This window comes from Aspergillus foveolatus (genome assembly GCF_047715535.1).
Source record: "Aspergillus foveolatus strain CBS 279.81 unplaced genomic scaffold BDW70scaffold_207, whole genome shotgun sequence".
NCBI classification, from domain to species: Eukaryota; Fungi; Ascomycota; class Eurotiomycetes; order Eurotiales; family Aspergillaceae; genus Aspergillus; species Aspergillus foveolatus.
This window is the reverse complement of record NW_027396271.1, coordinates 1-11,583: the sequence shown is the minus strand read 5'-3', so window position 1 is coordinate 11,583 and position 11,583 is coordinate 1. Positions and strand designations below refer to the sequence as shown.

General features: G+C 50.5%; 5 protein-coding genes across 5 annotated transcripts; 3 read left to right on the top strand and 2 right to left on the bottom strand.

Moving 5' to 3' along the window:
* Positions 1 to 775: 775 nt before the first annotated feature.
* BDW70DRAFT_167853 (Zn(II)2Cys6 transcription factor) lies at positions 776 to 2,892 on the bottom strand (the record flags this gene model as incomplete). Its single annotated transcript, XM_073742330.1, has 5 exons — positions 776 to 845; positions 915 to 1,041; positions 1,129 to 1,703; positions 1,762 to 1,961; positions 2,013 to 2,892. 5 exons carry the CDS (start codon positions 2,890 to 2,892, stop codon positions 810 to 812), a joined length of 1,818 nt encoding a protein of 605 aa, XP_073590597.1. The 3' UTR covers positions 776 to 809.
* Positions 2,893 to 3,139: 247 nt separating this feature from the next.
* On the bottom strand, positions 3,140 to 5,872 carry BDW70DRAFT_154683 (OPT superfamily oligopeptide transporter; the record flags this gene model as incomplete). The annotated part of the gene is made up of 9 exons (XM_073739904.1): positions 3,140 to 3,202; positions 3,264 to 3,839; positions 3,893 to 4,075; positions 4,133 to 4,459; positions 4,515 to 4,609; positions 4,668 to 4,826; positions 4,890 to 5,394; positions 5,444 to 5,747; positions 5,799 to 5,872. 9 exons carry the CDS (start codon positions 5,870 to 5,872, stop codon positions 3,140 to 3,142), a joined length of 2,286 nt encoding a protein of 761 aa, XP_073590596.1.
* A 493-nt stretch (positions 5,873 to 6,365) lies between these two features.
* BDW70DRAFT_167851 (pyridoxal phosphate-dependent transferase) lies at positions 6,366 to 8,185 on the top strand (the record flags this gene model as incomplete). Its single annotated transcript, XM_073742329.1, has 7 exons — positions 6,366 to 6,749; positions 6,802 to 6,843; positions 6,901 to 7,157; positions 7,205 to 7,350; positions 7,414 to 7,622; positions 7,673 to 7,755; positions 7,801 to 8,185. The coding sequence occupies exons 1-7, from the start codon at positions 6,618 to 6,620 to the stop codon at positions 8,183 to 8,185; spliced, it is 1,254 nt and encodes a 417-aa protein (XP_073590595.1). The 5' UTR covers positions 6,366 to 6,617.
* A 432-nt stretch (positions 8,186 to 8,617) lies between these two features.
* Positions 8,618 to 10,024, top strand: BDW70DRAFT_167850 (MCT family MFS transporter; the record flags this gene model as incomplete). Its single annotated transcript, XM_073742328.1, has 4 exons — positions 8,618 to 8,666; positions 8,760 to 8,893; positions 8,932 to 9,779; positions 9,859 to 10,024. The coding sequence occupies 4 exons, from the start codon at positions 8,618 to 8,620 to the stop codon at positions 10,022 to 10,024; spliced, it is 1,197 nt and encodes a 398-aa protein (XP_073590594.1).
* A 531-nt stretch (positions 10,025 to 10,555) lies between these two features.
* On the top strand, positions 10,556 to 11,450 carry BDW70DRAFT_154680 (O-methyltransferase; the record flags this gene model as incomplete). Its single annotated transcript, XM_073739903.1, has 3 exons — positions 10,556 to 10,597; positions 10,668 to 11,300; positions 11,361 to 11,450. 3 exons carry the CDS (start codon positions 10,556 to 10,558, stop codon positions 11,448 to 11,450), a joined length of 765 nt encoding a protein of 254 aa, XP_073590593.1.
* Positions 11,451 to 11,583: the final 133 nt, after the last annotated feature.

Genomic DNA, 11,583 nt, shown 5'->3' with positions numbered 1-11,583 from the left:
CCCAATGGATTATTAGAGGGTCCAACCCAACCCATTTCTTGGCGGGTTGGGTCGGGTTGGGTCGGGTTTCGTGGGTTGGGTTGAACAAGTCTAGTTGGGGTTGCAGTGGGCGTCGTGGTTGCTTGCGTTTATTGGGGTGGGGATGGTGTTTATTCCCTATGGGTTTTATGCTTTTGGCGCGAAGCTTAGGGCTAAGCTTACGAGGCATTGAGTTGAGTTGAGTTGAGTTGAGTGTGGTGTGGGGATGTGGTGGACCTTACGGGATGGACATGAGGTTTCGATTCGGGATCCGTTGACGCGGATAATGAGGTCTTGAATCATGCGGAGGTTTGTTTTTACTGTTGTGTGCATTGGCGACTGGCAATTTGGTCAGGCTGTTTTGCGCTGCATAATAGAGGGGGTTGCAGGATTACATTTTGTTTTGTCTCTTTTTTTTTTTTTTTTTTTTTAAATTGGCGCATCAATCTTCCTGTTTTTTTTTTTTTTTTCTTTCAATGGTTTCTGCGGGCATATTTATAGAATAGATTAGAATAGAGCCTAATATCTAATTTACTACCAGTTTATTCTAATTCACTTGTTTCATTATACGTACTGCCAATTTATTAAGCCATACAGCATATACCTCTCTAGCCATAATGGTATGTAGTAAAAAAGAACAGCGTAAACATAGGAAGGCAAGCGGATAAGAAGCTCCAGTGTGTGTATGGAAATAGAACTACGAGTACGAACTCTGTAGCTCGAAGCCGCATAGTACTGTAAATTAAGTGAGCTATGATTGCAAATTTTTTTCTTCTTTGTTTGCGCGCACACTAGGCCGACCCGTCCACTATATCCTGCCACACGTCCTAGGAGAGATTCAGTCAGACGCTGGGATGCGAAATTTCGGCCAACGTTGAGTGTTTGGATGGACTTACCCAGTTGATCATATCCATACTCAACCACGGCAATGTCTCGGCCCACTCTTCGGGAACATTATGGGTCTCGACCCCGGCGTTAGTGTTCGTCGTCGACACTTGAGCCCTTTCGGGCTGGAGCATATTCCTAAATACCAAAGCATGTCAGCCTGCTCCAGGACCTCTCCTACGAGAGAGAGAGGAGGAGAACCGAGAGGTTTGTAAGGAGACTCACTGCAAACCCCTCAATATCGGCAACGCCTTGACACAAATCGGACTGCGCCCCTTAATCGCTTCAATCCTCACAACCGCCGCATTAAACGCCGCCCGATAAACACTTGAATCAAACTCCTCTGGCTGCATAAGCAGACAGCTCGCAAGCGCGACCGCCCCATGCAGCGCACAGAAACTCGTCATCCCGTAGACGTACCACCGGTAATGCCGCAGCCGGGGCACTTCGAAGAAGAGGCGCTGGATCTCGAGGAGGGCGGCGCCGGATGATATGCATTTTAGTTGGGATTGGACTCGTCGGTCAGTTCCGCCCGCGGATTGTCGTGTACAGAACGAGCGGTGGATGAGGAGGTATAGCTGGTGCGCGTATTGCTGCAGAATGCACCAGTGCGCGTAGCTGGCTATGTCGAGGACACTGGGTTTTCCGTCGATGAGGAACAGCTTGTCCCACTGGGCCTGTTCAGACGCGATCTCGGCGTCGAATTGCGTTAGAGTGTGCTCGTCCAGTTGCGTCGATAACCGCTGACAGATGCGGCTGGACAGTTTGAACAGGCGCAGCTTGAACATGATCATGGACATCTGCGGGCTGGCTAGATGGTTGCCGGATAAAGTCGTCGTGGATGTCCGAATCGTTGACGTCTGCTGGGAAGAGCTCGAGTTCCTGCTTGTCGAGGAGGAAGGAGACGTCGACGTCTCGGAAGAGAATTGCTTGGTACGTATGCAACAGGCAGATTCCCGCCCAGCATCGCCGGCGGCGCTCGAATTCGATGTAGCTCATGGCTGGGAGTTTGGATTTTAGGTTGCAGCGCAGGGCGATGCCGATGTTGTGGGCCGTTCCTATACGTGTTAGTATTGATCTAGATCAGTTCCACGTAGTAATGGCGTTACCTAGCAATGCCCATGTCTGCTCGACCCCATCGTTATGACTGATCCCGTAAAGTAGAATGAGGAGTGCCTCGAGCGTATTCAAGGAATGCCGAATGAGAAAGTTATCCTCAGACAGGCAAAGCATCGCTGATTTGCGATATTGAGATGCAATTTCCTGCAGGCTGGTATACTGCAGCTGCTGTAGCCAAAGCCGCTCAGCCAAGGGAACATCGTCTTCTTCCAATGTGTTCAGCACCATGGACAGCACAGTGAAGAGTAGAGCCACCCACGCCAGATCCGCACCGTATGGGTTCTCGAGAAACGTGTTGTATTGTCTCTGGAATGTCGGACCGTGTAGAACGTGGAATAACGGTGACAGTCGTAGGAAATACTGGGATATAAGGTAGTCGCATGACTCCCTTGGTGGAAGGGTGGCTAGGATGTGTTCCTTGGAAACAGAAGGCCCGAAATGAAATGGGAAGCAGACTTTCCCATCTGTAACCTGGCCCTGTTCTGAACTCAGAGCGACAGGAGGATCACACAGCGGATTAACCGGTCTTTCGAAGATCGCTTCCCACCGCGCATGCCCCTCACTTGCGGGTCCCTCTGGTTCGCCCTGGGCGTCGGGGATTGAGACTTGGCCCGGCGACAGCAAATGGCTGGTATTAAATTCCTGTGATGCTTCAAGCCCGGAGTCAACTCGTACAGGAGTACGTGAAGTATTAGGATAGCAACACGATGGCACAAGGCCGCGTCGCCGACACGTCGCACAAGGATGTTGGCGGTCGCATCGGAGCTTCGAGTCGCGGCATGGTGCGCAGCTAATGGGCTTTCGGACTCGGCGTGGACGATTTGCTGTAGCTGGTCTAGAAGACCTGGGTGTAGTGGGTGATAAGGACATTGTTGGGCGTTGAGTATCGAGGAGGTTGGTTCGGAGATGTCGGAGGAGTATTAAGGAATGCGCGTCACCGGAAGGGCTTTAATCCGAGTCTTGCCACTGACCTTTATCAGATCGGAGATATTTCTGCTACTTGCTATATCACCTAGATAGATGCCTCGATACCTCAGCCCGCTCCAATAATAGCACAATCCAACAGTCTCGCTTTCAATGACCGCTCCCTTGTCCACGCACCTTTAAGACGGCCTCCTTACTCAAATTTGCCACTCGCAGGAATAGGCAAATACGGGCACCCCTTCCAATCACAAGTATCCTGCACACTGAGTCAGCACCATCCCATCCCATACAAAAACAAAAACAAAGGCAAAACCTACCTTATAAACCTCCGTCCCCCACCACTTCAACCTCCCCGAAACCCCCGAGTAATACATTGCAAAGAAAATAATCATCCCCCCAAACGACACCGACGACTCGAGCGAGCTACTCAGGATGAAATTATACCTTCTCCACCACCCATTATGCCGCCTGCGCATAAACACCCCAAAGAATAACCCGACAATCGCCCAGCTCCCGTAGTTCATCCCCGTCGCAGGCGGGATGTAGTTTAGTCCGCCCAGTAATAACGGGACGCTAACATTTTTCCAGAACGAGCGTGGGTACTCGCGTTTCAGGATATGCACGATAACAGGTAACACTGCGCCGATGATGAGTAGGTAAAAGAGAGACCTGTATCCAGTCTCTGGGGAGAAGAATCGTCGCGGTCCAATCCCGCCCCAGATTATACTCGTGTTGAAATTCGTCTGCGAGAACGGACATGTGAATCCGTTTATTGCGTCCGAGGTGCAGATATCCTTTATGTTGTCCAGCGCCCAGTTAACGATGCCGACTTGGCCGATTGTGCCGATTAGCATGCCCGTGCATTGCACGAGGAAGACTTCGAGGGGTGGGATCTAGCAACGTGAGCAGATTTGTAGACACATTTAGATTTTAGGTGAGGACTGACATGGTAGTAGAGACAAAGCTTCATATCCTGCGCAAAGGAAAGGCCGTCCAAGATCGTGGTGTAGCCCAACCCGACAAACCACGTGTTTGCGACGACTCGGCCTTCCCAGACAAATCCTGCGATGATGCGGCAGAAGACTTCGATTCCGACTTTCATGTTTGCGTTCGCGTACAGCAACGTTATCTAGTTGTTTAGCAAGTAATCTTCTGAACTCAATCCGGTGGATAACGGCCAACTTACTGGAAAGAAAAATATCCAACCGACAGCAAAGCCGAGAATAACTCCATACCACCGCAGTTCAATCGACCAGTATTCAATCGCGAAGATTGCAAGTGTTAGTCCGAGAGCTAGACAAATAAGATACCACCATGCTGGAACATCGCCCGTGGCCGGAGCCCCTTGCTTTGGTCGTGTATCGCGCTTACCGAAAGGCCTCAGGTTCGTCATGTCGCGGACTACAGTCATTATGGAGTCACGGTGCTCGAGGGCCGTCCAAGAAATCAGCGATGCCAATGTGGCGATTGCCAGGGCGAAGGTGTTCAATGCGTATGTCATCGGCAGGTAGACCTAGCGGTCAATAAGAACTAGTTCAGACATGACGCAGGTTTAGCAGAGGCCTTACCGGAGAATAACTTTCATACTTTGAAACGTCGACATCAAAGGATCCATCGCTTATTATCCGGCTGACATTGTAGACGTTCCCGGTGTTGTCAAAGACTATGGAGATCAGAAATCGCCATTCAGAGATGGTGCCAGAGCGATTGAGAGGACTCACTAGAAGAACTCTGAAACGGTAGGTAGGCCGTGTTCCACACATTACTATAGTAGCAAGCGGGAGCGACAATGTAAACCCAGACTACCAGGGCAACACCGATGTTTATGATAGCCCAGGAGGGGATGAGCAGTGGAGATGCAACATATGCAACCTGGCTCCCTTATATGTGACCAATGTTAGCAACAGGACACGACAAAAGAGAAGGGGGACTTGGATACGCACAGTCAAAAGTCAGTGGCAAGAGACCCATTCCCGATGACACGCCAAACACCTGGTTGATGATAGTACTATCCGGCTTCATCCAGCAGACAAAACTCAAGTAGCTCAGCGCGGGAAAGATAAAGTCCGGCAGCCAGTACCAGCAGAATGAGATCGCAAAGACAAGGCAGAAGAAGGCAAATCCAGACATTCTCCAGGGACGCTGACTATCCGACGCAGGGCGGCTAGAGTCATCACTGTCCTCTCCAGACATCCTGCGGTTATGAAGCACCGACATCAGAGCCGTGGCGCTAAGTACCCCTGGCCATATGATCTTACGAGGTTCGACGAGGACTGATCGAGTGAGACCGGCAAATGCGAATCCAATCAGAAAGAGCGAGAGAATCATCAGCAGTTGGTATCCCCATCCTGAGTCGAGACCGAAGAATTTTTTCTGTTCCACTAGGAGGTCTGCGGTCATGCGGGTGAAGAAGGTGATGTTTACCATGATGTATATCAAACAGTGTTCCTACCATTCGAAAGTTAGCTATTCCCATGCTCTGCTCAGGGAGTGTTACCTTTGTGTTAAAAGGATGTGGGTTTAGCGAAAAGCTCCTGCCGAATACCATGAAGGTACGACTAGGAACAGCCTTGTCCCATAGTCGGCCGGCAGGATACGCCAATAGTTGCGCAGTTGACGCAGCAATACTAATCGATGGACTCCGCAGCGTAAAGAGTGTATTGAGACCGCAACCCACAATTGCGAAGATTGTCCCGATAACCCACATTCGTAAGGTCAGCGCATGCTGGCCCGAGTCCTTGTCGTCGACTTCGATTTGGGCGGCACGAAGGAGTTCGTCGAGGGGCTTGTCGTCATCTGTTCTGGTCTTAGCCGTATTGTACCAAGTCAGTATACGGATTGTAGAGGAATACCGACCGGACTCTTCCCCCTGAATGGTTGTCGACTGCGCCTCGGTTTTCATCGTCGCAGATGTGGCTCGGGGCATGGAGGGCGAATGTGAAGGGAGTGTGGAAGAGATTATCAGATCATCAGATTATCAGATCATCAGATTATCAGATAAGATCAGGAGATCAGATCCCATTACTTATAGGTCTAAAAAACGAAAATCCTGCCTACTGCCAAATCACCCAAGTGGATTGGGACTAGTGAAGGTATCGGCATACTCGAGTCGCAGCTGAGACATGACCTATGCTGCTTTCGTAGATACAGGCGAGTACCCATAGTGTAGCATCCACCCCTTAAGGAGACTTCATAAATGCAGGGACTGATCTGACATGCCCATACGGAGGTCTTCCTATCATCCACCTTACCTACGTACTTTCCGGCCCGTAAGGCGACTGACAACTCCTTTGCAGACACGAGAGCCGCCTTTTAAATGAATGTCTGTGAGAGTTCGCGACCCAGAAGAACAAGACGAGCACACATTGCCATCTAAAGTCGTTCCAGAGAGTATATCGCAGAGTGGGGCATTTTTTGCCTGCGATGATTGGATCCACAATGTGGCATCTCCGGTTGGGGACCACGAGGAGGCGTCGGAGACATCGGAGCCATCGGAGCCATCGGAGACGTCGAATTGTCACGTGGGACCAGCTGCCGACACCGGCATTTGGAGCAGACCAGACCCTGCCAAGATGATTCATATACCTCATTTACAATGTTCTGAAACTGACTGAGCACTGTGATTGTGTATACGCTTATACCGCTATCCAAAATTGCCTTTTGCCCACGCTATGGAGAATACTATCTCGTCTCGAGGCATTACCCTGGAGGCACGAAAGCCGGTCTTCTTCGATGTCCTCAATAACCTCTGGGACCCTGAGTCAAATCCGGGTGGGATTGTGAATATCGGCCTCGCTGAGAATGTATGAACGACCCGCCCGCATATAACCAGGGGTTATCACTGACGGCAGCCAGGCATTGATGCAAGCTGAGATGAAATCATTTATTAACATTCAGGTACGGAGTCTATTTCTATATTCAGCCTATATAATACACAATAACAAACTATCCTAGCCGGCCGTTGAGAACCATGCATTGACCTACGGCGATGGCTTCACCGGCTCCAAGAAGCTAAAGGCGGCCATGTGCCATTTCCTTAACCGTCACTTCCAGCCGTATGTGCCTCTACAGCCATCACACGTGTGCATAACAGCTGGCGCGAGCAATGCAATTGAGAACTGTGCCTGGGCGCTGTGTGATCCGGGCGACTATGTGCTCGTGGGAAGACCATACTGGACGACGTTTAGGTCCATATTGGGGAATCGCGCAGGGTATTTCTCGACGTTCTTCCTTGCTGCGAGCGAAGCTGACCATATAGGGTGAACATCCTCGAGGTCACAATGGACCAAGTGGACCCGATGGGCACGGATGCTATTGCGCGCTTTGAAGAGGTTGCGGAACAGGCGACGCGAGAGGGCAAGAAAGTCAAGGCTATCCTGTTATGTTCTCCGAATAATCCCCTAGGTTTGTTGGTCCTTTTCACTTATCCATTAATCCTGTGTATCACCCCTAGCTGACTGATACCAGGTCGCTGCTACCCAAAGGAAGTCCTGAAGAGCTACATGCAGCTCTGCCAAAAGCTGGGCATACACCTGATATCCGATGAGCTCTATGGACTGTCCGTGTGGGAGAGTCCCGAGTCGGACGAGTCAACACCTTTCACATCGGTCTTATCAATCGATACTAATGACCTAGTCGACGCGCAACTGGTGCACGCCGTGTGGGGTACGAGCAAGGCAAGTCGCTCAGTACCCACACTCGATATAATCACTGATTGATCAACTAGGACTTTGGCGCAACCGGCCTGCGAATCGGCGTTCTCATTAGTCAATCGAACCCCCAATTCCTGGGCGCTTGTGAAAGTATCTCGTGAGTCAATGTTCCTTGTAGGTGGCCTACGCTAACAAACTACAGACTATTCAGCTTCCCATCAAGCCTTGCAGATAAAGCTGTGGCCTCTCTATTAGCTGACGGCACATTCATGGACAACTTCGTCGCGACAAATCGAGCACGATTATCTGAAAGCTACCAATTCGTGACGGGTTTCTGCAAAACCAACGGGATCCCGTATGCACACTCGAACGCGGCGCTTTTCGTGTGGATTAAGCTTGGGGCTATAGTAAAAGACACCGAAATGACTGACGATGTACTCTTGTCTCGCCTGCGGAAGCAAGGAGTGTACATGACGTCTGGATCTACATATGCATGTGAGGAACCGGGCTGGTTCCGGGTGGTCATGGCGCACCCTCGTCATGTCCTCGAGGAAGGGCTGAGGCGGATGATGCGGGCTCTTGGATAGATAATGAATCAAAAGTCTTTACGTAAAGAGCTAGAACTACATTCCTTGCGTTCTACAAGATTCCCTCCATCTAATGAGCGAGTTTTGTTTGTGCCATCTTACCCAACGTCATGACACTCTGTCCATCATCGAAAATTCGCCTGTACTCGGCAAATAACGCTAAGAAGGGCCCGAACACCGTGGGGCTCTGAAGATGTTATTCTACAAGGTCATACGCAACATCACCGATGTCTCCGATTGCGCCCTCGGAGATATGCCAAGGGTCCTGTACAAGTAGAACTTGGCATTTCCGATACATTTCCGAAAGCTTTATGCCTCGCCACATACTCAACCATCGTACGTTAGAAAACATATATTGATATATAACAACATTTCTGTGTGAGCGAGTGTATGAGAAACGCTCTCGGCACAAATCAGACAACGATATCCGGGATGACGCCGATGCACCAAGTCGATTACGAGGCTCCCTCGAGCTTGACTGGTTCGACGAATTGGAGACACCTGAGCCGCGAACAACCGGAACAAAAGGACCTGCAAGATACACCAGATAGTGACAGCGACGGTATCTACCCAGAGGGAGGCACGCAGGGTTGGCTTTGCGTCTTCGGCAGCTTCATGGGTCTGGTGGGAAGTCTCGGACTAGTCAACTCAACCGGCACATTCCAAGCATATCTCGAATCCCACCAGCTGAGACAAGCTGGATCTTTGGTCTGTTCACCTTTCTCACCTTCTTTTGCGGGATCCAGATCGGGCCCATATTCGATGCTAGGGGACCTCGACTGTTAGTGTTTCTGGGATCAATCTTGGTCATGGTTATGATGGTCAGTGTTGGGTTTTGCCATGAATACTGGCAGTTCATTTTGACTATTGGCGTTGCTGGTGGAATTGGGACGTCGCTTGTATTCACGCCCTCTATCGCGGCTGTTGGCCATTTCTTTCATAAGAAACGCGGTCTCGCGACGGGGATTGCAGCGAGCGGTGGCTCTATAGGAGGCGTCATCATCCCGCTCATACTCGAGAGCCTCTTTGACAAGTATGGCTTTGCATGGGCAACTCGGGTCGTCGCACTGGTATGCCTCATCTCGCTCGTCATCGCCAGCGCGCTCGTATCCTCACGCCTCCCCACAAAACCCTTCTCAAGGGAGAACATCCTCCCTGACTTCCGAATCCTGCGAGAACGCAAATTCCTGCTGACAACCCTCTCCATTTTCTTCATTGAATGGGGTCTCTTCATCCCAATAACATACATCTCATCCTATGCGCTCTCCCACGGCATTTCAACGAAGCTTTCCTACCAACTCCTCGCCATACTCAACGCAGGCTCCTTTTTCGGCAGACTCCTCCCTGGTTTTCTTGCAGATTCCATCGGCCGATTCAATACACTTATTATCGCCGTGGCGCTCTGTCTTGTTTGCAACGCCTGCCTCTGGATGCCAGCGGGCAACAACGTCGCTCTCCTAATTGTCTACTGCGCGCTCTTTGGGTTCGCAAGCGGGAGTAATATCAGTCTTACACCCGTGTGTATCGGGCAGCTCTGTCGGACAGAACATTACGGGCGCTATTATGCGACTGCGTATACGGTTGTCAGTATTAGGTATTTATAGTGGTTCCCTCGTTCCTTCTCACAATTGAGATCTTGATATGCGTTGCTAAGGCTGAATTTTCATCTGCAGTACCCTCACCGGAGTCCCAATTGCAGGCGAGATTCTCGCCCGATGCGGTGGTGAGTATTGGGGGCTGATTTTGTTTACGATATGTTGTTATGCGGTTGGACTTGCGTGTGCTGTTGCGGCTAAGGTTCTTCAATGTGGATGGAGAGATATATGGGCGGTCTATTAGAGCTCTATAGCTTGGACAATCGAATAACATAGCGGAATTCTGTGTTGTAGTCACCTTGATTATAGCGACCATGACGTTAGCCTTCCCTCTTCCACGGGGATTATCCGTTCCAAGCGGAGCCGTTTCCAGCCATCACCCATATACATACTTCCCAGTTACTGTAATCCAAGTGGTGGACTCGTTTCTCGTACGTGATGGAAACCATAGAGGGTTCTCCGATCAAGTACGCTCCATCCATCCTCCAGGTCTCCGACATCTCCGATCCGCAAACTGGCGCGGGCTACAAACATAGTGTCTCAAATTGTGCGTATTTGACTCCAACGAGAAAGCACCCTCAGCCCACTACGGATCTGATAACTGGGATCTGATAAGCTGCCGCCCAAGCTAAATACCCAGGGGGACTTTCTTCTACCGAATGCAGGTCTATATGAAGGTGTTCCAGGTCCTTTCACTGTCTTCTTCAAAGTCACGCCAACCACCATCTTCTTGAACTCGTTATACTATAAGTCTCCTCCTTAACCGAGCATCACCATGGCTTTTGCTAAGCAAATTCCAGCCACAATCTGGCACGGCGTGCGCCCCCCTCATCCCCGTCAAACATCTATCATAATTTCATACCCCGAACTAACCCTATGTCCTGCAGGACGGCCGCGAAAAGGCCCTGCAAACCCACATCCTCGCTCTCCCTCACCTAAAAAACAAAGCCACGGCCATCCTCGCCGAAATCGACACCTGGGCTACCGCAAACAACCACTGCATGATGACCATCGGTCCCGACCGAAGCAACGTCATCACAGAAATTGTCCGCTCCACGCGTCCACGCAACATGGCCGAGTTCGGTGGGTATGTAGGCTACTCGGCGATTCTGTTCGGCGATGAGGTGAGGAAGGCCGGTGGGGAGCGGTATGTTAGTTTTGAGGCCGACATCGAATATGCCAGTATCGCGAGGTCACTTGTGCAGTTTGCGGGGCTTGGCGAGTTTGTGGAGATTCGAGTGGGTTCGTGTTCGGATACTTTGGAAGAATTTGTTATGGAGGGGACAAGGGATGGTGAGGAGGTGGATGTGAGCTTTGATGTACTGTTCGTGGACCATGCGGAAGAGCTGTATCTCTCCGACTTGAGGATCTGCGAGAGACTGGGTCTTGTACGTCGTGGATCGGTTGTCGTTGCGGATAATGTGGGCGGGGAAAAGGCGAGAGCATATGTGGAATGGGTTGAGGAGCGGAATAAGTACGAGACGAGGAGAATTCCCTGTGTTCTACCGAATGGGGAGGAGGTGAGCCTACCACACGTGAGCTCTCTACGTGTGTATGTAAGAATCGCTGACGCTTAGCAGGATGTTATTCTCGTTTCGACGATGATGCTTAGTGTCACAGGCTATGGCCTGGGTCTTGGTTATCGGCAATGCCCTCAACCAAAGGTCTAAACAAGGTTACATGTGTCTGAACCAAGGTACGGAAAAGTCAAAAGTGTTGAGGTATGTCCAGAAAAGTTGATAAAAGGGAGGAGAGAGAGTTCATGTTTCTGTCTTTTATTTGTTTCTCTAAGCTTGTGATACT